The 26036-nt window shown below is 35.3% G+C and overlaps 1 protein-coding gene across 8 annotated transcripts in view; it reads right to left on the minus strand.

Annotated features, from left to right (window-relative positions):
* Positions 1 to 7876: 7876 nt before the first annotated feature.
* BCLAF1 (BCL2 associated transcription factor 1) overlaps positions 7877 to 26036 on the minus strand; it is a 31317-nt gene continuing 13157 nt past the window's right edge. For 4 of the 8 annotated variants that reach the window (XM_045865605.2, XM_045865603.2, XM_064598136.1 and 1 more), the window contains 7 exons: positions 24086 to 24191; positions 22943 to 23027; positions 20402 to 20577; positions 19084 to 19264; positions 17852 to 17998; positions 11980 to 12192; positions 7877 to 11811 (listed from right to left, as the gene is read on the minus strand). In XM_045865605.2, the coding sequence (XP_045721561.1) occupies positions 11806 to 11811; positions 11980 to 12192; positions 17852 to 17998; positions 19084 to 19264; positions 20402 to 20577; positions 22943 to 23027; positions 24086 to 24191 (914 nt within the window). In that variant the 3' untranslated portion in view covers positions 7877 to 11805. Of the gene's footprint in view, positions 11812 to 11979; positions 12193 to 17851; positions 17999 to 19083; positions 19265 to 20105; positions 20269 to 20401; positions 20578 to 22942; positions 23028 to 24085; positions 24192 to 26036 lie in introns of all 8 variants that reach the window. The other 4 variants (XM_045865607.2, XM_045865606.2, XR_010413791.1 and 1 more) reach the window with 3 other exon arrangements.

Below are 26036 nucleotides of genomic sequence, written 5' to 3' on the forward strand. Positions count from 1 at the left end.
GGCAGCCAATAGAAGCCTATAGACAGCTGGTGGGCGGGGCGGGGGCGCGCGGAGATGGTGACGCACGTGCAAGACCTGTCTTTAGGTTCCTCCAGGCTAAACTTCTGGTGCCTACAGCCGGGCGTTTTGGAGCCGTTATGGGTTTTGAGACAGGCCCGCGATCCAGAGTTCGTGCCAGTTCGCAGAGAAAGTGTGTCGTCCCCTACACCCAGACCCTAAGCGGGGCCGCTCTCCCAGGTACTCTTGCCGTGGAGTCGCTATTTATTGTTTGACCATTTCATTCAGCGAACATCTATTATATGCTTATGGGACTCGCAGAAGCTAAACACAGTCCTGGAGGGATGTGTAGCTGTGCAGTACTTAGAAGGTTCACTAACCAAACGCTTCTGGTTATCTAGGCTACCAGATATGGGCTCGACGTTAACCTGGCCTAAACGTTTAGAGAATGCTTAAGTGAGGACTAAGTCATATCAGGTGATACCCCAGTTTTTTTTTTAAATTCTGATCTGGAATCACTGGCTTCATAAGAGACAGCAGCTTCTTTTTCGTATTTCAGGTAAGGATGCGCTGGAGTGACATGACCAAGGTCAACTGTGCCCGGTGCTAACTTAAAACATTAAAAAAAAAAAAGGGATATTTTTCTCTATGGCCCACATTTATTCAATACGGAAAGTCTGTTAATGTGCCAGGCACTATTCCAAGCCATAGGGAACACAATAACGGGCAAGACCGGTAAGGTCCTTGCCGTGCTGGAGATTACATTCTAGTGGAGATGTTTTTTGTTATTTTTTGTTTTTTGTGGGGCTTTTTTGGTTAAAGATTTTATTTATTTCACAGAGAGGGAACACAAGCAGTGGGAGTGGGAGAGGGAGAAGCAGGCTTCCCGCTGAGCAGGGAGCCAGATGCGGGACTCCTGGATCCCAGGACGCTGGGATCATGACCCGAGCCGAAGGCAAACGCTTAGCGACTGAGCCACCCAGGCGCCCCGAGATTTTTTTTTTTTTAATAGCATCTCTCCACTCTTATTTTTCTTTTTAGCACTTATCACCATGTACATTCTTGCTCCTCCTATCGCCAAACTAGAATGTAAACTCCAGAACAGGTACTTTGTTTTGACCCATGCTGTTTCTGTAGTGCTTTAGAAGACTGCCTAGTATATGGGGGGCGCGGGCCTGTCAGTGGAGTTTGCAACCCTTCATCTCAGGAGGGGTCATGAGTTGGCGAACTTACAGAAATGACTTGCAATTAAGTAACTGGCAGACTATCCCAACAGTCCAAACTAGACGATGATGAAAGTAGGGGCAGGAGAGGGCTGTTGGACAATGAAGAAGGCAAACAGATCAGCAACCCTACATGGAATCAGTAATTCACAATTTTCTCAAGTTCCTTGTCTTTTCCTTGTGTGGATCTTGTAACCTCCTCCCTTTCCAGTCTGATATCAAACAGCATCTAATAGGGCCACAACAACACTTCCCTTGAGAACATTACAAGTTACCAGCACTAAAGCTACCTTCACCCTTCACTATTAATAGAGCTTCACATTCAATTCTGATTTAGGTAGCAAGCAAGATGGGCCCAGGTCAAATGCTACACCCTCCATGAATGCTTTGCTGACAACTTAACCCTAACATTCTTCAGAGAGCTTTCCTCCATTTTATGTTTTCTAAGCCTTCATACATACTCCCATCTTGATAACCTTTAGTGAGATATTTTTTTCACTTTTCCTTTATTTTTTTATTATGTTAATCCCCATACATTACATCATTAATTTTAGATGAAGTGTTCCATGATTCATTGTTTGTGCATAACACCCAGTGCTCTGTGCAGAATGTGCCCTCCTCAATACCCACCACCAGGCTAACCCATCCTCCCACGCCCCTCCCCTCTAGAACCCTGTTTGTTTTTCAGAGTCCATCGTCTCTCATGGTTCGTCTACCCCTCCGATTTCCCCCCCTTCATTCTTCCCCTCCCGCTTTTTTTTTCTTAACATATATTGCATTATTTGTTTCAGAGGTACAGATCTGAGATTCAACAGTCTTGCACAATTCACAGCGCTTACCAGAGCACATACCCTCCCCAGTGTCTATTACCGTCACCCCATCCCTCCCACCCCACCCCCCACTCCAGCAACTGTTTGTTTCCTGCAATTAAGAATTCCTCCTATCAGTGAGATCATATGATACATGTCTTTCTGTTTGACTTATTTCACTCAACATAATACCCTCCAGTTTCATCCACGTCGTTGCAAATGGCAAGATCTCATTCCTTTTGATGGCTGCATAATATTCCAGTGTGTATATATACCACATCTTCTTTATCCATTCATCTGTCGATGGACATCTTGGCTCTTTCCACAGTTTGGCTGTTGTGGACATTGCTGCTATAAACATTGGGGTGCACGTACCCCTTCAGATCCCTACTTTTGTATCTTTGGGGTAAATACCCAGTAGTGCAGTTGCTGGATCATAGGGTAGCTCTATTTTCAACTTTTTGAGGAACCTCCATACAGTTTTCCAGAGTGGCTGCACCAGCTTGCATTCCCACCAACAGTGTAGGAGGGTTCCTCTTTCTCCGCATCCCCGCCAACATCTGTCGTTTCCTGACTTGTTAATTTTAGCCATTCTGACTGGTGTGAGGTGGTATCTCATGGAGGTTTTGATTTGGATTTCCCTGATGCCGAGCGATACTGAGCACTTTTTCATGTGTCTGTTGGCCATTTGGATGTCTTCTTTGGAAAAATGTCTGTTCATGTCTTCTGCCCATTTCTTGATTGGATTCTTTGTTCTTTGGGTATTGAGTTTGATGAGTTCTTTATAGATTTTGGATACTAACCCTTTATCTGATATGTCATTTGCAAATATCTTCTCCCATTCTGTCGGTTGTCTTTTGGTTTTGTTGACTGTTTCCTTTGCTTTGCAAAAGCTTTTATCTTGATGAAGTCCCAATAGTTCATTTTTGCCCTTGCTTCCCTTGCCTTTGGCTATGTTTCTAGGAAGAAGTTGCTTCGGCTGAGGTCAAAGAGGTTGCTGCCTGTGTTCTCCTTCTGGATTTTGATGGACTCCTGTCTCACATTGAGGTCTTTCAACCATTTGGAGTCTATTTTTGTGTGTGGTGTAAGGAAATGGTCCAGTTTCATTCTTCTGCATGTGGCTATCCAATTTTCCCAACACCATTTGTTGAAGAGACTGTCTTTGTTCCATTGGACATTCTTTCCTGCTTTGTCAAAGATGAGTTGACCATAGAGTTGAGGGTCCATTTCTGGGCTCTCTATTCTGTTCCATTGATCTATGTGTCTGTTTTTGTGCCAGTACCATGCTGTCTTGATGATGACAGCTTTGTAATAGAGCTGGAAGTCCGGAATTGTGATGCCGCCGGCTTTTTGACATTACTATTTTCCACTATTTTTCACGTAAATGAGTGAAATTTACTTGAAATTTCTTTACGTGAAATTTACTTCTTTTGCCATTTAGAATGATGCAGGATTCAGGAAAGCTGAATTTTACAGTTACCTTTTCTGTTGTTTTTGAGTAGCATTCAGAAATATGGTGGCTTGCTTTGTAAGATCGTCCTGGTTGTGTTCCCTTCCCCCAGTTTGACCCAGGCCCTACTATTGTCTCTACCCTTTTTAGTGATTCCACTTTCAGTACTTTCTCCTCAGTATGGGGGTCCTGTCCTTAAAAGGGAGTTTTGTCTTGACAGGTCTGTTTTTTGAGAGTTCACTAGGGTAAACTGCTCCAGTCTCTCCAATCCTTACTGTGGATACCTTGCATTCACAAGGGAAAAGACAAAAGTCCAAGTTTCAGTTGACTAATTTGAGATTCTGCTTTTCTCAAAGTCTTTCAGAAGCTACCTCAATTCTTCCTTCTATTCACATAGAAACCAGTATCAGGCAGGCTGGTAGTTTTCCCCATCTGCTCTTTAGAGGTTCATCACCTAGCTTAATTGCAAATGCGGTTCATAGATATTTGGTTTTGCCATCCAAATGTATTTTTCCATTTTCCCAAACTACTAATACATTATAGTTATAATCATCATGCTATCTTCTGGATCCCCAACACCAAGAATTTTTTATACATATTTACACCCAATGCCAGGCATACTTTTTCACTGAATAAACGGAAGGAGAGAGGCTGAGGGCTGGTTTGGACAAAGGCTAGAAAGATGTGTGTACTCAATCTTGCCCACTGCCCAGCAGAGTCCCATTAGCCTGTGCCACAAGCTAAATTTCTGGTGATAGGTGAATTCAAATTACTGTAATTATCTTAAGTAGTGGGATAGAATACAAGTTAACATTCTATCAAAATAAGAAATAGTCTCTCCAACGTTAACCACAGGGTCTCATGAAAATGTGATCTCCAGATTGGGATGCACCCACCCAGAAAGTTCATTTAAATATTACATTTCAAAAAGAAAAATACTTAAGGCCCCTTTTCCTTCTGTTCTGCCTACACTTGAAGCCTCTCAGGGGTAGTACCAATGCAGTACACTTAAAACCAGTGCTATTTAAAAGATTACACACCTTTTAAAATTAATTAAACCTTTACAATTATTTATTCAAAAATTTCAAATATTATTTGAGAGCAATTAAGACCAAGATTTTCCTTGCTATTAAAATATTTCAAAATAAACTCTCCTGAAAATCTCATTTTGTCTTGACAATAGTTAAAACTGTATTTCAATGTCTACCATATATCTATACTATAGTAATATCTACACTGTAAATTGCTATTTACTTGTAGTGATATATTAAAATTATAAAATCTAAGTTAAATGTTTATAGCCTAAAAGCAGGATTTCTTTTTATTTGAACCTTTAATTATTTAAAAGAAAATCTAGGTTATGCTTAGTATTTGAATCCAAAGGTCTTAGACAAAAATAGACTACTACAGCTAGACCTCTCTAAAAGCATAAAGGTGAACTGCTGCTTGATTTTTCTGGTTCCATTTTTTTAGAATATTCATAGGACTTCCTAGATTCTGTAATCTGTTTCCTGCTACAGTCATATATGTTCACAAGAAGGTATGCCTTGAATTCTTGTCAATCACGTAAAAAGAGTTGGTTAAAACCTAGAACACAGAAAAAATAAAGTATGCCCTTCCAGTCTTATTCTGCTTCTGGATCACCCAGTCAGCTACACATCACTGCTACTGTTTACATTTAGCCCTTTTCATTTTTAGTAACAATCAACTCATAATTTTCAATACAGTCATGGCCCCAAGTAACAGCAATAAAGATATCCTGTATCATAAAAATTCCAAGTGACTGATTTATTATCTTACAGCTAATAACAAATTATTTGCCACCCAAAGATAAGAATATGGCTTAAGTCTTAAAAAAACAATCTAAGTTCATTCCTATCACAACACTGAAAAAAAAATGTAGCAAAATGCAGTATTTTTTATCACTGGTAACTTCAGTTGATAACATACAATTTAATAAAGCAACCACCTGAGAGTTTTTAAAAGGTAACCTTAATCCTGAATTAATACAGAGAACTAGGAAAAAAGTTTAGCCTCAGGCAGCACAGCATTCCTGACAGAGATCCAGATTCTCCATACTTCTAATAAGCAGAAAACTTGCTTTTCACAAGCTAGCTACTCTTACTTGTCAGGGAACCTGGGTGGCTCAGTCGGTTAAGGTTAAGAGCATCTGACTCTTGATCTTGGCTCAGGTCATGATCTCAGGGTCGTGAGACCGAGCCCAGTGTGGGGCTCAATGCTCAGCGGGGGGTTTGCCTGAGATTCTCTCTCCCTCTGCCCCCGCCCCCGCTCATGCACGCACACGTGTGCATACTCTCTCAAATAAATAAGTCTTTAAAAAAAAAAAAAAAAACTAGTTGTCAGTTAGCTCATTGAGTCAATAAGTCTATGTACGTATGGTTCTGGTTCTGTCCCCTCTAAATATGGAACATGTTAAAATGATGAGGCAGGACAAAGTAATACAACATGTCCTTCCTGATCCTACAGAATTTGAATTTGACTCTATTTCTTCTTTAAAGGGAAAGCCCTATAAATACTTGAGGACTGCTATCAAGGACCCATCCCAGTCATCATTGCTCTATACTACAGTAAACATACCTTCTCCATGTTGGTGGGAACGCAAGCTGGTGCAGCCACTCTGGAAAACAGTATGGAGGTTCCTGCAAAAGTTGAAAATAGAGCTACCCTACAACCCAGCAATTGCACTACTGGGTATTTACCCCAAAGATACAAATATAGTGATCCAAAGGGGTATGTGCACCCCAATGTTTATAGCAGCAATGTCCAGAATAGCCCAACTATGGGAAGAGCCAAGATGACCATCAACAGATGAATGGATAAAGAAAATGTGGTATATATATATACAATGGAATAAAAGAAAAGAAAAGAACCCATCTCAGTTACCATTTCTTTATAGTACACATTCCTTTTCCAACTTACTCACATGACACTATTTTAGACCTCAAGCTCCTGGTTCCCCTTCCTTTAAACATACTGTTTACTCTTAAAAACATGATACTCGAAACAATACACAAGAGTGACATGAGCCATGTATAAAAAGATTAATGATCTAATGTCTGTTCACCACAACCTGAAATCTATTCAGCACATTTTAAAGCAGCTTAGACTGTTTTAGCAACAGCCATAAAATAAACTGGCTGATACCAATCAAACCTCTATACATACACAATTATATCATTCACTATACATTCAAGGAGCATGTATTTCATATCTATAGTATGTATGCATACACAATGCATGATGCTCAAAACTAAACATTTATTCTGGGAAAGGAAGACATTTAAATGGAATGAGCTGCTAGCCTAAAAGAATGTGCTACATTCAATGAGGCCAAAAATGAATTTGGAATTTTTGCTAGCAGATTTTAAGATAGGTAAGTGAATGAGTGGGTAAGGCACAAAGGCAAAAAACCAGCTCATGTTGTTCACCTTGACTAAGTTTAGGCAGTAGGAAGACACTGAAGGGTTTTAACTTAAAAATGACATTAATTTTAAAATGAAAAACATCCCTTTAGATGGCAACTGATGAATGAAATTTAAGGGTCAAAGAGTCCAAATTAGGAGTCTACTGCAGCAGCTGAGGTATCTTTACCACAAATTACAAGGGTTAAAAAGCAGACAACACTGTGATTTTGAAATTTGAATATCATGACCAAATGTATGCATAGACTATAACCATATACTGACATTAACCAGTTAAATTTGGTATTTTATTATAACTTTCTTTTCATGCTTATATTTGGTGATGATACTCCATTTCTTTCAAAAAATTCAAAGTGTACTTAACATTCCCCTCAAGGCAGCTTTAGAAGTACCCTAATAAAAAGTTTATAGTTTTCCCTTTTTGGTAATTATGACCTTCCATAGTCAAGGGCCAGATAAGGTAGCCAATAAACAACTATTCTGGAGGAGGAGAATGGTATTCTTTTTCTGTGGCTTTACACATTCCATAAAATTCGCCAATTACTATGACAGTACCAGGAAGTTATCATTGCCAAATACACAGGTCATGGTGTGAATAGAAGTCCTTCCAAGTCACCTAATTTTAAGGTGTACTTAATTATCATCTACAATGAGCAAAAGGAGTGCTCATCGGGAAGCCGGGGCAACCACATTACTAAGAAAAATCTGATTCTGATTCTTAGGAGAATAGCATTAAAATCCATTTGCCCAACCCTCTTCTACTTGCAAGAATCAAGATCATCTGCATTTTACGAGTGCAGTAAATCAGTTCACTGTGGGAAACCATCTAAAATGTCTAAGAAAAATGTTTTTCTTATGCAGAGATCACTATAAATAAGGTACTTTATTTGAGATTCTTTTCCTAGTAGTGAAGCACCACCCTAACGCCGGTGTTCTCTTTTTTTAACCAGTGGGATCCACTTTTAAAGGCTAAAGTAAGAGGTAACATAACAATATAAAGAGAACTAGAAGACTTAATTAAATGTACAACTTTGGCTTCATCTGCACAGTCAACACAAACTAATCATTACTGAATGTTTGAGAAACATAAGGAGAACAGCTCATAAATCTACACAATCTCTAAGGCTCTTGAGGAAGGAAATGGAATACAACTAATTTCCAAATATTCCTGGATTCTAAGAAACTGAGTAACAAACCTTGTTGACTTAAAACTCATTGACATGGACTCCTAATTTTTAGTATCTACCTCAATGAACTGAACAACTAGAAATCAGACCCTTCACATTCAGATTTAACAATGGTTTCAACAATATTTGATAACCCTAAATGTATGGTAACATAATATTTTAAAATTCTGTTAAAGAATATATCACGATCTACTATTCAGAGACTAAGTCTCGTCAAATACAATCCCATGACAATAAAATTTATTTCTCCAATTGCCTTCCCTATATAGCAACCTCATAAATTGAAACAGGTCTCTATACTTCTCTGAACGTGAAAGTAATACTGTTCCATATGAAAACAAATACTCCCAAAGGGATTCCAGTTGAAACCCAAAAAGAAAAAGAAAAAAAGAAACTTATGTAAACCTTAGAGTAAAAAAAGTTAAAGGTCCCTAATAAGCATACTTTTTTAATGTAGGAAACTGGTATATAACACTAAAATTACCCAGTATAATACATTAAGCATCCACACAAAGCTCTTTGTCTAACAAAGTTTTAAAGGGATAATCAGTCATTTTATTAGGCAAATATATTTGTCTTAGCACACAAATATCTGTGAAAATGCTTTTGTTTAAAATTGACAGATGGTCCACTTTATATTTCAAGTAATTTCTAAGAGGGGCATGGTAAGAATTATACCAGATCTTACTCAAAATGAACAAGTCTAACAAAACCAAACCCAACCTCTTTAGTTAATGGCTACTGCAGTTTTTAAAAAGAAGAGAAGTAATGCTGATTCTTTGTAATATTATGGCTAACAAGTTCCTGTATTAACTCAAGAACTGGAAGACTAGACTAGAAATCTGGAATTCCTATATTCTCTAACAGCGGAATTATCCACTATAAAATTTCCCATTTTCCCAGGGAAAACAAAAAAACAGTAAATGGGATTTAAGGAGTTTTATAAAGTATTATCAGCCCCCCAAAAGCCACAACATACCAGTAATTTTACCAACAGAGGAGCTGGTATTCTAAACTCTATAAATAGGCCATAGAAATCAGTTGTATAGAACAGACACAGAAAGTCTCCAAAATCAGGTAAACAAACAACGGCTATTACCACTTAATGACATTTTATTGGCATATGACAATTTACAAGGGTCCCTGTTGCAATATACATCACACTGAGTAAGAATCGTTTAGCCATCTACATTCATTCGTATTGGGTAATATTTTTACTCAAATTATAATTTAATTCCCAACACTTGATTTTAACTGTGACAAAAGGGAACAAATAGTAATTCCTTAAAGTTGGATGCAATTGGAAAAACATATTTTGCTATTTTATATTAAAATTCCTAGGATGTTGAAAGGTATACACACCTAAGGACTGAGTCATGGCCTTCTTAAACAGCTTTCTTAATCCTTTCTGGAAATATCCTTTGGTACACTTTTATTTTCCTTCTCTAGGCAAAAGGAAGTCTGTTAATGTAGGTATCAAAGAGTTATTATTTTCTGGCATTTGTTAACAAAATTCCTTACCAAGAGGAACCATTCAGCTTTATAGTATGTTGTAAAGTGTGGACTTAAATTGTGGCTTAAAAAAACACAACACAGGCTTTCATATGCTTGGCTCTGAAACAGGTAACATCCACAATGGAATCCTATTGCAGAGTTCTATCACCCTTCCTCCTAAATTCTGGTATAATCGTTTCCTGAATTTTAATAGAATAAAAGCAACCAAATCAACTATCTATTTGGGTTAAAGCAATGCATTTGCATTTAAAATATAACTTGCTGATAGGACCTAGGGAGCTTTATTCCCACTCCCTTTTAAATAATTTCTCAGCAAATTCCCATTCTATTGTCTTAAGTGGAAAAACAAAACTGCACATTTATAGTCATGCACAGAGATTCAGTATCTAACTAAATAGTAACTGTTAAAATAAAAGCTAAATTTATTTGTATAAAATAAAATGGTTGTGAAAATTCTCGAGAACTGTGTTGAAGATTAAATCCATGTTGCTTTAGCATGTAATTATTATTCTGACTAGAAGAAATTAGCTGTGTCCTGATTAATGCAATAACAAACCTGCTTTAACAGTATTTCCTCTGCTCTGTAACAATTTCAGAAAAGACAAGATAGGAGAAATCATGCAATACTAAAGATCCCAGGGCCATACACATCACATATATTGAGGTTTTTTTTTTTTTCATATTTTTCCCTCTTACAGTTCTTAGCAAATGCCCCTGGCTGCAATCAAGGTGCTAGGAGCACTGCAAATCATCAAGTGAGGACGAAAGATCCATGTACTTAAGATCTCTGAAAGTTTACACTAAAAGAATAAGCATTACCTCCTTTTAATGCAAACATATACAACTAATTTGGTTGCTGAATTAACAAATGAAATTTGACTACTTTTATATATGCTCATAGAGCAGACAAACACTGAAATTTACTATTTCGGATTTTCATCTTAAGAGCTATCAGCATAAACATAAAGGTAATTCACATCTGAAAGATTATCTACCTGAAGAATAGAACCCTTGGGAAGAAAAAGAAAGCCATTTTATAAACTGCAACTGAAATAGGGAAAAAAGTAAAACCAAGTTAGACAATGCTGCAACAAACTTCCTGTCAAAACTTTTTATTGAAAAACAAATTACTTAAAATACTACTAATAAACAGTATGTTTTGTTTGCCTATTTTTCCTTATGGTTAGACTACAAACTAATGTTTCAGCTGTCCAGAAGCTCAAATAAATATGTAAGATATGAAATCAGGTACATCTTTCTAATGTATCAAGTTATTCTGCAGCATAATCCTCTTCCATACCAAGACCAAGATTACAGGTTTTGTTCTGTTTTATTTTTTTAAAAGTAATACATTTGGTAGGAATGGATTTTTTATTTGTATTATTATAGACCAGTTCCTCTCTCAAAAAAATTAGCTGATATCTAAGACCATGACTCAAACTTTCAAATAAGAATAGAAAGAGAACTTTTTTTGAGCCCCAAAAGTAAAGGATCCTAATAGTTTTTGTAGGCCACTGTTTGCTTTCAGTTAAAAAAAAAAAAAAAGAAAAAAACCTCATACTTTTGGATCTTTTAAATAGCTTGTACTTTTTAGCTATTGGTAAAGCTTTTTTTTCCTCTTCAACATCTGCTGACATGTTAACTGGCTTAGTTTACCAAAGTAAAAACCTTTTCTGTGGTACACCTCAAAAATTAGTCACCCTACAATGCAGTGTGTGAATTAAGGAGAATGTTAAACAGATGTATACGGTTAAAATAATTAGTGTGGTCTCTATAAACAACTTCTGTTCGGGGATTTGTATGTAGAGCTAACGTTTACTTCAGAATAAACATTAACAAACAGGGAAGGAAGAGAATCAGAACTTTCACAGAGCTGTACTTGACCATATCTTATAGACAAAGCGAATTACAATGCATGTAACAAAAACAGTAAAAGTATTTTTTAAAAGTTGATAGTTACAAATATGGTACGTAACAATTTTCTACTTTATTTCGGTACAATTTTCAACATACAGTCTACTATTTTTCAAGGTATTTGAAGACTTAAAACAAAATTTCTATTGACTACTTGCAAACAGTAAAATTTAAGTAAAATGCTTACATTCTTATTTGAAAACAAAAATCAGGTAAAAAATGGTGGGTGCAAGTTCTGCTCTCTGTTGCAATCTCACTTCAGATTTACTATTCCTAAAAAAAAAAGAGAAGAGAGAAAAAAGATTAGCAAAAATGTGGAGAGTGAAAATGATCCATAATAATCACTGTCTCTAAAAATGAAATAATTAACTAATTGGCCCACCAAACCCATACTGAAGAAAAATGTATCAGAATCACATTTAACAAGTTGAAATTTTCTACCTTTTCTTCTTTGCGTCTGTCCTTCTTTTCTTCATTATTTTCCATGGTCTCTTCTTCATCTTCAACAATCCCGTCCCCTTGGTATTTGTCATGAGTCCATTTTGGACTGCTACCTGATTTTTTGAAGTTAAAGCGCCCTCTGCCACGTTGAAAAGTACCACGACCTCTTCCTCTTTTGGCCCAATAATCCACACCATCATCTCTGTCATCATGCTACAGAGAGGTTAAAAAGAATCATCACTAAAATGTCTTTCTTATAAGGAAAATGATCATATCCCCAAATTATAAGTCATGGTATACATCTTCTGAAGATTAGAGTATGTAAGATTGGTAATGTTCTAAAACACATTAAAACAAAGCCAGTAACACTGAAGTTTTCGGCAAAAATATTTTCCATTGTGAAAGCAAATAATTCTATCTTACTGCTTATAACCCAAGCACTGAGAGCTGTCCAAATTTTTGGAGAATTTCAACTGCTAAATTACTGCCAACTTCCAAAATTTTGACTTTTTTGCTCTCCATTATTTCAATCTAAGTCCACTGGCTAATATGCTGCATGTAAATGAGATAAAGTAACCAATAATTTTCCCAAAAAATTGCCAGTCATAAAGATATTAAAAAGCCATAAAAATATTATTACAACACTATAAAATTTGTTAAATAAAGTAAGTGCTATAAATTATACCTTACATATAGGAACAGATTTTAAAATCCTACTGAGATTTAAAATTCAATGTATCTTACACATCAATCATCTACGCTAGAGAATTTCACATGCCAAATTATGACCACGTGGTCCCTAGAGTAATACCTCAACTTATTTCTTCTTCACCAATACGAAGTACTATAGCTTTTTATTACTTTTAATTAGTTATTATTTTAACCTTAATTTTTCATTAACTATATCCAAATACAGATATTCCTCAAATTACAAATTGTTCAATTAAAACAACCTGCAAACTTGAAAAGCACTTTACTTTGTGAATGAGTAGGTGAGTATTACATCCCAAAATACAAAACAAAAAGCCAAAGTTCTCCTGTAATGTAATTTAATTGCTGCCCACCAAACTCTCAAGTTTGTGACCTATAAAAAATGGAAAATAAAGCAAAATAATGCCCCTTACTGAGACAACAGATATAATGCAAACAATGTTGTATAACCTATAGAATACCTGACCAGCTGTCCAGAAGCCACTAAATCTTTTTCGTATTACGTGATATTAGCACCTTTGCAAAACACAATGTGCCTTTGCGCGTTTTCAGGTAATACAGAGCACCCTCCCGGCATGAATTGCAAAGCTCAGTTACACAAGTAACACACCATGCAAAAGAGCAGTTACCAATTTCCAATAATCTATCTTTACCAAACCGATGAGAAGTGACTAACTAGTGGTGTGTAGGACTCCATAAAGAATGAATTTAGGAACTGTCAAAAGTGTAGATTTCAGAATATCAGAAAGCTTAATAGAAACCTGAAATAAAATATTTTAAAATACTCTGCCACTCAAAATCATACCCACACAACTACATAATTTCAGGCTCCCTTTTGATATTAGCACAAACAACTCTAGAGTTTGTGTTTGTTCCTGGCGTTTACACAGTATTCTATGCATTTGTGGGAAACAGCAAACGGTTTTGGAGTCAGAGGCATGGGTTTAAATCTCAACAGAGGCTGTGTGACTTTACTTGCTCATTTTAAAAATGGGAGATAGCTGTGAAGGAACACAGATGAGGTGTAAAAAGCACCCAGCCCAGTTATGACAAGCAAGCACTCAAACAGTGGTAATAATATTAATAAAGGTAAGACACTATTCTGAGCACTTTCCATGTATTTACTCATCTCATCCTCAAAGAACCCTATACTGTTACTAATCCTGCTTTAGATAAGAAACTGAGGCACAGAGAAACTGAGTTACTTGCCCAAGGCCACAAAACTAGTCCTTTCCACTACTCTTTAGGCCCATCACCCACAGAATACATTTTCCAGTATCTTGGTGGCAGTAAATGATTACCATAAGGCAGCTAATAGTTACAGAAATAGAAAAAGCAGAGGCAAAGCCAGACACTAGAGTTAAACCAGCCTTTACCTTTAAATAACCAATGATCTGAAACTGTATAAATTAAACAGCAGCTAGATTACACTGTATTTATCAGAGGGTATCTGGCAGCTAAGTAACATTCTCACGCTACGCATACTAACCCTTAATCCTCAAGTTCTAACTTCCAAGATTTTAGTCCTACTACAATTTTTAAAAATTACTTCACATGATAAATGGTCAGAGAAGTGAGATATTTGTAATGCACAAAACACATAAACACAGGTGGCCGTATCAGAACAAGACCTTCTGGAGGCGCCTGGGTGGCTCAGTCCGTTAGGCATCTCACTCCCTGCAGAGGGAGCCCTGCATCTGGCTCTGTGCTCAGCAGGGAAATCTGATCAAGATTCTCTCTCCTGCTCCCTCTGCCCCTCCCAGAACCCAAGTGCCCTCTCTTTCTCAAATCAATAATCTCAAAAAAAAAAAAAAAAAAAAAAAAAAAGACCTTCTGAATCCTCTTATCTCTTCTCCACAAAATGAACAAGTTTCAAAAATTTAATTGATCAAACCTCCTACCTTAAGGCCCTTTCCCCACCAGGGATTTTTCTCTTCCTCAGAAAACAACATCAACACTGAGAACCTGTCCACTTCAGTACTTTCCCACTTGCTCCAACTCTTCACATACTCACCCCTCCATAGAATTTCAGATTCTAAGACAGACTCTGGAGTACTTATTATTGGAAACACTACCAGACCTTTGCATAAATCCAAGATTAGAGATAAGAAGTTTCAGAACAGAATGCAACAAATGTTACTATTACTCAATATTGGAGAAAGAATGGTAGGGTGCTTTCAGAACCCTGGCTCTTGGGCCCAAGGCATGGGTTCAAATTCAGAGTCCTGTTCTACTAAGGCATGTAACTTTGGTCAAGTGCTCAACCTCTGTACCCCATTATTTTTCATCTGTAAAGAAGTGGGATAAAGGACTCATCTCAAAATGATTTTTTGTAAGCATGAAATAAGTTTATTTCTTATTAGGCGCCTTAGGAAGGCTCCTACGTAGCACAGTACATATGCTCAATACATGTTACACTGTTATTATTACTACTAAATATTAACGTTTCATTAATATCAAAAGTTCCATGTTTGTCAATTATTCTGAAAGAACCTAAGGGAACATATCTGTTAACTTTTCAACCTCATCTCTTCTAAATATATTTCTATTCTCAGCGGTAGCAGTCTATAAAGTATCTTTGCAAAAGCAAAATCAAATTTAAATATCCGTGTAAAAACCAGAGCTGTCATTTCAATGGTTCATTAATTAAGAACCAAAACAATTAACTGTGGCAACAGATCTGTAAGAGAAATATATTAACATTTTAATTTTACTTCTAGTGAACATCAGTCTCCGACAAATTTATGTTTTATATAGAAATGAAGGTTTTAAAATATAGGCCCGAATAGGAACATATAAAATGTTACTGCTACTTATAAGTTGCTAAATTCTTAAAGTAACACACGTTCTTCCTCTAATCAGTAAAATTACCACCTAAATGCCAAACTAAAATGTTATGTCTCAATTTAAGATAAAAATTACAACACCAGATTCTGAAAGAATGCCAGAGAAAAATGAAGGTCTGGCCTAAATTATTTGTAAAACATTCAAAATATTAAATAATTACCATCTACTTATTCACCTCTCACTTCCCTCTTAACTTTCTAACCTTTAACATTTGGTCTCCTTCTCTGGCATTTTTTTTTAAACGAACAATACGGCAATTTTACTATCACTCACTCCTCACCCTAACTTTGACAGGGTGGCCTTTTAATCTCTCCCGACTGGGTGATCTGGCTTTGTGTCCTGTAAAATGATGGCTCTTAGATTTTTTTTCTCTCTATAGATCTGCCTTATCAATAACCCATTGCACATCTGCACTTCATTTCTCCCAGGCACTTCAAGAATAGAACTTTTCTCCTCAAATTGGATTCTTTCCCCTGTATCCCCAATCTTAGAGAGAGATCCCCTCATCTCACTACCAACACCCAACCACATACAGGGTCCCTGAGTAAGACCTCATAAATGTTAACTCTTAACTTTTCTAATATCTAACCCCTTAGTTCCGACACTCAGTAACTCTCAGATCTGTCTGTACAAACATTGTTTTTCTAAACTCTGGTTAAAATCCAAATTTATTAGGATATTATGGCCTTCCACAACTTGGCTCCTGCTTTTTCTTAATTTTACCAAACTTACATCAACCATCTAGTCACAGAGTTCTATCTCAAGATGTTTCACTCCTTCAATCTACAGTACACCTGCCTATCTTTTAAGCTTCAGATTCAAGCCCAGTTCCTCTCTGAAGGCTCTCCTAATCACTCTCTCCTTTGAAATAATCCTCCATTTCCTGCTTTGGAGGAAATCCATCACATGTATTTAGAACATTTGTTTCCATATTTATTCCAGCCAAGAACTGAAATCATACAGTATTTGTTTTTGCATTCACAGTTCCTAGCATAAACAGCAGTCTGTGAATATATAAATTCTTAAATCAAAAAGGAGATCTTTTAAGCTTTCCTGTAACTGAATAAAATGCCTTTCCCTGTGCACATGGTCAACTCATTTAATTTAAACAAGCTTAAATTTCCCCTTAGAGCATTTATTGAGTAAACTTTATGCATAATACACTTTAAAAATTTTTTCAGACCTTGGTCTTAAAGTACCCAAGAGAGTCAAACAGAACTAATTTTTGGGGGGTGCCTGGGTAGCTCAATCGTTAAGTGTCTGCCTTCGGCTCGGGTCATGATCCCAGGGTCCTGGGATCGAGCCCCGCATCGGGCTCCCTGCTCAGCGGGAAGCCTGCTTCTTCCTCTCCCACTCCCCCCTGCTTGTGTTCCCTCTCTCGCTGTGTCTCTGTCAGATAAATAAATCTTAAAAAAAAATAATAATAAATTTTTGATTGCCATTCTTCAAACAATACAGATCTACTTCAGCATATAGCTCTCTCCTCTCAGCAGGTAAGTTGTGGGTATTCAGGTGTATTCATAAAAAGCCAAATAAAAAACACGCTTCTATAAATCTAGCATTACTTTCCTCCTTGCTTCTGCAAAACAACTAATCTTCAGAACTAGTCTCTGAAACATGACTTCTTTGAAAAGCTATGATAAAAATAAATGTTTCTGGTAATAGTTTTGGTATTTTCTGAAGTGTCTATAATGTTGGACCCTTTTCTCCCATGTCAAACTGCAGAAAATTTCCATCATTACCTAGAAACTCTTTCAGGACCCACCTCCTCTAGGTTCCATCCCTTAGAAAACTACTTCAGAAGGAATTGTATCACAAAGAAGCACCACATTAGTGTAGCTAGCAACTTTTCCACATGTAAATTTTCATCTTCCTTTTATTCCAATGGAAGTAAACAACCTCCCTGAGATCCTTAATTATGTGTACTGTGAAAGAATTCTTCTCTTTGTCTTTCATTTAAACAGACAGCTGTGATGATGGAAGGTAAATCTTAATGAGAAGTTTCTGTAACTGTCATTGTCTTATAGACAGATATGAAACATATGTTAATGTTCTTCTCTGAATGTGGCTATCAAATCAGGTACGTTTTAAATTTACCCTGATCAGCCTATAGGTGCTATCAATGAAGTATAAACAGGACCAAAGGGACCCACATTTTCAAAACTTCCAATCATCTGGGTAATGAATTTTTAAAAGATTTTCTGCATTATGGTGAAAACTTCTCATAGTAGTGGATACCTGTACTCAAATGTATTCACCCAGTATGCTTTGAAAATTAATGCAAACCAAATAAACACAGATTTCTAACACCCACCAAGAAGTACTTCTTGCTCTTTGGGGTATATTCTGGATCCCATTCCTCTTCCTTCGGTCTCTTTTGAAAAGTAGTATTTGAGTTGTTTGGACCAGTATTTGTCCCAGCAAAAACTCCTCTGGCTCTTCCTCTGCCTCTAATTCGAAACTGATTAACATTAACAAAGTTGTTTAGTAATGCAATCAAAAGGTATTTAGTTACATGCAAACTCTAATTTTACTGCAGTAACAAAAAACATATTTCCTAATTTCCTTCCTAAATCTCAATTTCATAGCCACTGAGAATAGAAAGGGTGACTATTTTATATTATAGGCAAAAAATTCTGCCCACTGCAAGTTAAAAAGGTTAAGAAAAAATGCAGTCAATCTAAGTATTAGCATACTGACTGCACTTTCATGGCCTGAACTAGTACTTTTAAATAATAGAGTTGGTTCTTTTCCCTTTTACTAGCCAAAAGAGTTATCTAATTCTTTGAATTATCATAGGAGTCCCAAGTGTTCAACTACACCTATCACCATATAAGCAAAGCTCTTCTCTTTCCTAAATGATCTAATTAATGAACCCTACTAAAAATTGACTGGATACTCGCTTACAGTAGGAATCTGAATATAGAAATTGAAGAGTCAAGAAAATGCACTACTATGAAGTCATTAATAATTACAACATATTTATGCAAATATGGGGATAATGTGTAGGCTATGTAGAATAAAAAGAAAATTATATGATTTCTATGATTATACGCATATAAGCAAGGACTGGAAGGCAAAATAGGCAAAATAAAAATAGTTGTAATACAGAGATTAGGTTTTTTTTTTTAATGTTTTAAGGTATCTTCTCAAAAACTAAGTGACTAAAGAACTAGATCTCAATAACTTTACTTGACTCTTGGGTCTTTATGCACTATGTAGATATTGACTCCAAAGTTTAAAGAAGTATCTAGTTTATATATATATATATATATATATATATAAATTTTTTTTTAATTAGATAAAAACACTTATTTACTCTGTATACAAAGAAAGCATCATCCCAGCTCCAGCCCCTCCTCCCAACCCTTAAATGGCATATCTTAATGAAGATATTACCAAAAACCATTTCACTTTCCAAGACTAATTCTGAATGTAGGAGTAATGACTCACAACAATGTCTAAATCATGTATTTTTAACTTTCCTTATGCACAGTGCTCTAAAGTAAAGTCCTACCATCAATCAAAGGTACTTCTACTACTTACAAAGGTTCCTCGTGGTCGGCTAACTCCTCCAAAGCCTGAGTATTCTTTCAGTTCATGGTGAGTTTTAAATTCTTCTTCTCTTTCCTTCTTACTCTCCTTTTCTTCTCGAGAACTGGGAGAAGAAGGCGATGCTGAAGAGGATGAAGATCGAGAATGATCTTGCTCTCTACTTTTATGTTTACTGCAAAATAAAGAAAGAAAACAAAAAAATATGTGCTACTTTAAAAAAGATAAAGACCCTGTTGAATCTTATAATAAAAGGGATATTTTTTAAGTCAAAAAAAAAAAAACTAACCCCTATTAAAATTATTACATAACTAAAATGATTGGGTGTTAAACTTTGACACAGTCTGTTTCCATTCTCCTTCAGTTTTTGTTTGTTTGTTTGTTTTTTTACATAACTACTGAAAAACATGATATGGCCTGCCAGTTAAAAACTAGCAGTCTGGAAACTTCAAGAATAAGGTTCAGTTCTTCAATATTTTTAACTTTTTTGTTGTTGTTATTTTAAGGCAAGGAAAAGAAGAGTAGGAAAAAGTAAGAATGTTCTTAAGGCCAAGTTTCAAAATGACTGCAGTCTGTACACCCTGGGTGAGAACAGATGGTATGGTTTGGGCCATAACTCCATTATAGAAATCAAAAGCATATGACATACAAATACCAGTCATAAATTAAAAAAACACGAGTAAAATCCACCATTTACCTAATGAACAGCAAGAAAACGATTATCTATGATATTGAGTATTCCTACTATTTATTTGACTCTATGATGATCAATTTTATATGGTTCTAATGCAACACCCGAAAAGGTCATACCTGCGATAACTCTTACCACTGCTAACAGTATCCATGGAAACATTACTTTGAAAGATAAATACACATTGCTATTTCATAAAAACTAGTCCTTCCTCCCCCCCATCTCTCCCATGTTAAACCACTAGATATCAGTTTAAAATTCTTGTACTCTGGGTGTTATGAGTTGAAAAAGTGCGGAATCAAGCATAACGAACCAAAGTTCTTACACAAACTGTTTCTAGAAATGCACTGCATTGAAGTCCAACCTCCTGATGTAGCCTGGATAATAGGACACATTAATTTGTCATTTTTTTTTTCAGTGTTAGCTTGCTATTCCAAAGTTTTTGTCCTCATCCACCATAAGCCGTGTAAAAGACAAATACATTTTTGCTGTAAAACAAATAATTTTAATTGTTTAAATTTAAACATTCGATTACACAGTCAAAATTGAAAGCAATTAAGCTGACAATTATTAAAGGCTAATTAGAAGCTAAAACCTAACTCACACAGTTTTAACAATTACCTGTCATCTTTGTAAGATTTGTATTCCTTGTAATCTTTTGGAGTTTTTTCCTGCTTTCTTGATCCACTGGATTCCCTGGAGCCCTTGGAATCCCCCCGTTCTTTACTTCTTTCTTTTCTCCGACGATCAATGTCATGCCGAAGATCAGCAGAATCACACCTTAATTTTTTATCTCCCTATAAAAGACAAATGTAAATACAGATTTCAGGAGAGATAGAAGAAAAAAATATATATATAGCCAAATTTTATGCCAGTTTCTAAATTGGCATTTTAGTATCAGAGAAGAGTAGACCATAACATACTACTTCCACACTTAGTTTTAGTTTTTCTTAAAAAATATGCCTGGTTGTTTTGACTAAACATTTGTATACACAGTGCAACAGGACTAGGGAAGTTATGAAAAGCTAATTATCTTGAAAATGTTATCGGTTTTTGTTCAAAGCAATCCATAATAAACTCTGTACAGTAGAATGACATAACTATTTTTCCACTCAGCACATCCTCATTGTCATCACTCATCCTTTTCACAGGGTTTCTTTTTAAATGATAGAGATTATACTCTATCTGTAATTGTGGTATAGCCTTCTACCTATAAAGTTATGGGATCCTAAAGTAACGTTCTCATTATTTAAGCCTCATTATTATCAAGCTCTTCCCAATAAGTTGACCAACCCAATAAAAACCACTTCAAAAGGAAGAACTGTAATTTCCATAACATGCAAGTGGAGTATGATTAATAAAACCAAGTAAGGTTGAATAAGGGTAGAAACAAAGCCAGAAAGAGATTATTCCCAATCCTGTACTCAGTATCTTGGGCCATATACTGCCCTTTCTCAATTCAGGTATTGCAACGGACATTAGTTTAACTGGGTCACAATTCACCTCCTTCTTGTTCCATTGCTTTTTCAAATACTATATAATTTAGGAAGATGGAAAGAGGCATCTAGGAATGAAGAAAAATTATACATCAGTAAGATGCTAAGCAATGTGGACATCCTTGCTAGTATTCAACAATAAGAAGTACTTATTCTGGGAAATCTAGCTATGATATTCATAAGCATTCATAAAACTGGAAGTATATCTCCAAATGATATCAACTACTCACCTATTTGCTCCCTGGGTAACAAAGAAAATCTAATCAAGAGCAAAAACCTTCCTTTTTCACTTAGGTATTATCAAGCCCACAAGTAACAAGATAATTTAAGTAAAACTACTTTATAAACTCCAAAACTATATACACATTAAATAATAACATATTTATTAATTATTCATTCAGATCGTAAGAAGGATAAAAAGCAATGTCATATCCTCTTGTCCGTCCATAAGTAATCACTATTTTCTCTCCTCCAGATGAAAATCTGGTGAGTAATGAGGAAAGAAACAAGATACTCACTCTGTCAGAGCACAAGGATAGACTAAACTGTTGGCAAAACAAAATTAACCAACACTGAACCCAAGACATTGAAAGTAAAGCCAAGGTTAGTATTCAGCTCTCAGAATCAGTTTTTCCAAGATCAGTATGCCCCATACAAAGAGATCACTTTCTTTTAAGCTTTAAATTTCACATCTAGTAAGAGGATGCCCTATTATTTGTATAATACAACTATTAATAACAGCTTCTGGAAATGAAAGTGCTGATGTTTTCCTAATAACTCAACTATTTAGCTCTGCAAAACACACGTAGTCTCATTTTTCTGATTAGAAAACCAAATGTCCAAGAGGCTAATTATCTTCCACGTATCACAGAAATACTTGGCTACAGCCAAAATTGGAACCAAGAAGCATTTCCAAGACCCCTAACCTTTTCATTACAATGGACAGTTGCTATTTGTCCCTACATTTCTACTACACTCGTAAGGCCTGCCATATGGACTAATCTACCTAGAAAACACCAATTTCAAATCATCAGAATGTATCAGAGTCCCCTTAACAAACGCATTCTATTCTCACAGACCTCCCTCCCCCAACATTCACAGGTTCTTCTCTCAAGTTTAAAAGCATTCTTCCCCAACCCACAAAAATTCCAATAGTGAGTTTTTATTCCAAATGTTCATTTATAAATCTGTTCTTAGAATGTTTATTTCTTAGTCCAGATCAAAAATGCCCAGTAGCATGGGGACTACTTCTTGTTCTTGCTGTGAAAAACCTAGAAATATTAATTTAGGCATACATAAATCAAGGATATTTATTCTGGCTCATCTATTTAACCCCAAAACTTTATAGAAAAACCCTACTATAATTTATCATTGTTTTTCTCACTTTCCTTTATCTAACACTTGATTCTTTACCCTTTGCTTAGAATGAATTTCTTCCTTTTATCATTTTTAAAAATTACTTTTGGTTTTACTTGAATACATAGTATAGTGTCAGCTTAATTTCTTTTAGGAAGGAACAGTATATACACAACTATAAATGCATTTATTTACAAGTTAAAAATAGAGGACCTCTGCAAACATTTTGTCTATGCAAACTATACTTAATTATACAATATCATTAACTGAGTTGAACTTAACATTAAAAAAATGTCCATTCAAAACATACCTTTTGATTTTCTTCTTTAAAAACTCTCTCTTCCCCTGCTAAACGAGTATGCTTCCTCAGGGCACTTGGAGAGATGTCAATTCTCCTTAATGTAAAATAAAGTCTATTTGTAGCCACATTAACTTTATGGTTCAAAAAATTCCTCAGAACTGTTCATTTTAATAAAGGAAATAACTAGACAGTTATTTCTCTCCCAAATAAACCTTAGCATTGTAACATTATTAATCTAATTCTGAATAATTAAGAAATAAAGACTATATCCATTAAAAATAAATTAAAAATGCTTCAGTATTTTTACATATAAAGTCCGAAGTTTTAAAACAAATTAATCATTAAAAAAACCCCATGTTTTGATTAAATTGAATATTATCATCCTAAGTGTCAACCTTCATACAATTATACCTCCATATCTTCAATGAACACATGAATAGGGTTATTTGTTCCTAAATATCTCCAATATTTTTACATAATCAGTGGATCTTCAGTTTTATGCTGTGCCTTTCCTTGCCTTTTTTAAGCTAGTATCCGTTGCCAACTTCTCAGAGCTTCTTCAGCAGTCACCACCAAAACCCTACCTACTATGACTAAGCACTAGATACTTTATAACCAATACTGTCACCACCACCCTGCAAAAGAGGCACTGTTGTCCTTATTTGGTAGATGGAAAAAACTAATGTTCAGAAATTAACTTGTTCATCACAATGCAATGAAGTTACAGAACCAGTATATGAACATAACTGCCTGACTTTTAACATTCATGCTCTTCTTATGAAAAACAGTTCTACCTGTTACCAAGCATTTTTATTTTACAAACTTACTGGAAGTAAATTAAATAAAGGGCTACTCTAGGCATCCAACTTCCTCCCAAAAAAACAAATGTGGTATCTACTGAATTCCTTACTGGGGAGTGATTAAGAGTACTGTAAGTTGTAAGAACCTGTTTAAACCAAGTGAACTGAAAATTAAAAAGAAACAGTAAATTACAAACTTTTCAAGGCTGGAAATACACTTATTCAAGGTACAAATCAGAAATAAAACCAAAGTTCATTTTATTATCATGATGATAGCACAGTTCCATTATGATATTGTTTAAACGGTGTCTATCAAAACATTTTTTATACACCCATACAACAGTGCACATACCTGTGTATCTCAGGGCTCTTTTGCCTGGTACTATGTTCTTCGGTGGCTTTCTGATACGAAGTGAACCTCTCGTTTAGGGTCACTGCAGCTGATTTGAAGTATTGCTCTGTTGATTTAGGAGAAATACTGCCCAATTAGTTATCTTTACTTCAAGAAAGATTTTCACTTGTGACAGAAGGGCATTTGGCAGGTGAAAAGAAAATAAAAATACTCAAGAAACCTAGCAGAAGAGAATCAAGTGTTACAAAGAACTCCTACTCTGTCCCTTTTAACTTTTTGTACCTCAACAGGTAACGGATACAAAGTTCCTCAGAGGGCACTATCAATACTACATACAATCCAAGAACAATAAAAAGATTAAAACTGAGAATCTCGAACTTAATTTCAATAATGAACTACTTCCTCAAACAGAACAAAAAGGAACAGTAAGTGGACGTCCTTATACCTTGCCAGTATGAACCAATGAGGTTACTTCAAGTAATCATTTGCAGAAAACAAAAAATACTGAAATAACTACACAGTTGGTTTTAGTACACTAGTAAAATTATTTCATCAAGTACTACGTTGACAACAAAAAATGGATTTAAGAAAAAAATGAATAGTACCATTTCAATTCAAAAAATATTCTTCAAATCAATTAACACTAATTACTCCAAAAATCTGGCATCTTGGCAAACCCGACATATTTGCTATTGTTCTCTTATCCTTCTTTCAAATTTAAAATTAGTAATATCAATACTACTTTTTAAACCGTTCAAGATACGCTGTAAATGTAAAATAGAAAGACGTATAAAGTCATGAAATGTTACATTATGAAGCAAGCTATCTGCTTAACAGGTCAACATACATCTGTGTCAACTTACCGCCCAATATCCAGCACATGTCTCATAACCAATCATTAAAACTTGAAACGGCCACTACAAGGGTAGTGCCTCAATCATAATTCCATGAAACCCAGGAATTTGAGCTAGCAACTCAGTTTTTATGCCATTTTTGCCAGGAAGACAGAAGATTCAACTTTGCCTGTATCTTTCAACAGCTATTTTACTTTGAAACATGGATTTTGCCATTTCAAAACATATTCCAGGACCTAGTTACAATGAAAAAGAAAACATCACTGGGCATTTTCAGCTCTAAAGTAAGAAAGAGCTGTTCAGATCGGTTGTACAATACCAATAATGAAACATAACTACAGTTCTTTAAAAAAAAACAAAAAACAAAAAACAAAAAACAAAAAAAAAAGAAAATGAAAAAGAAAAAGAAAAAATTTTATCAAAACCTGATCTCAAAATTCAGCAATAAATTGTAAAATGTGGAGACAGGTCAAAAAAAGGTAAAAAAAGAAAAAATGTTAATGTTTCATATTTTATGTACCACAATATGGTCATAAACTGGCTCACAAACCTAGTTATAGCCAAGTAACAAAACCCTTGTTACCATGTTTAAATAATTATAGTCAAAAAGAAATTCATTCACTATTCACTATCTTGACACATCAACTGCATAAAGAATTTGCTAGGAACAAGTTTCAGCTATTACAACGAATTATTCTCATATAAAAAGACAAAACTTGCTTTAAAAAATGGCTTTTAAGACCAACAACCATGTAGCTTCCTGGGTGAGAACCTATTTCACAGTAAGTTGCCTTTTAAACACAGAAAGAAAATAACAAAAACAAAACAACCTAATTGCCCAAAAAGTCACACCCTAAAACCTTTGAAAATTATTAGTAACTTTGAATTACATACTGGTGAAAATTGAGCATCATTACTTTAACTGAAGTGAACACCCTTATCATCTTCAGGACTTAAAGAAATATAACTATCACCCTAATTAGTAACTATTCATAAATTCACTACTCGTCTAACACATTTCTAAATTTCTTAAACTTTTTTTCCTTAAAAAATTCCAATAAATTCTTTTCCAGCTTATCATTTAAAAAAGCTAAGTA

This window comes from Mirounga angustirostris, unplaced genomic scaffold (genome assembly GCF_029215605.1).
Source record: "Mirounga angustirostris isolate CCGP_5_RB_7025 unplaced genomic scaffold, mMirAng1.0.hap1 SCAF_8, whole genome shotgun sequence".
NCBI lineage: Eukaryota > Metazoa > Chordata > Mammalia > Carnivora > Phocidae > Mirounga > Mirounga angustirostris.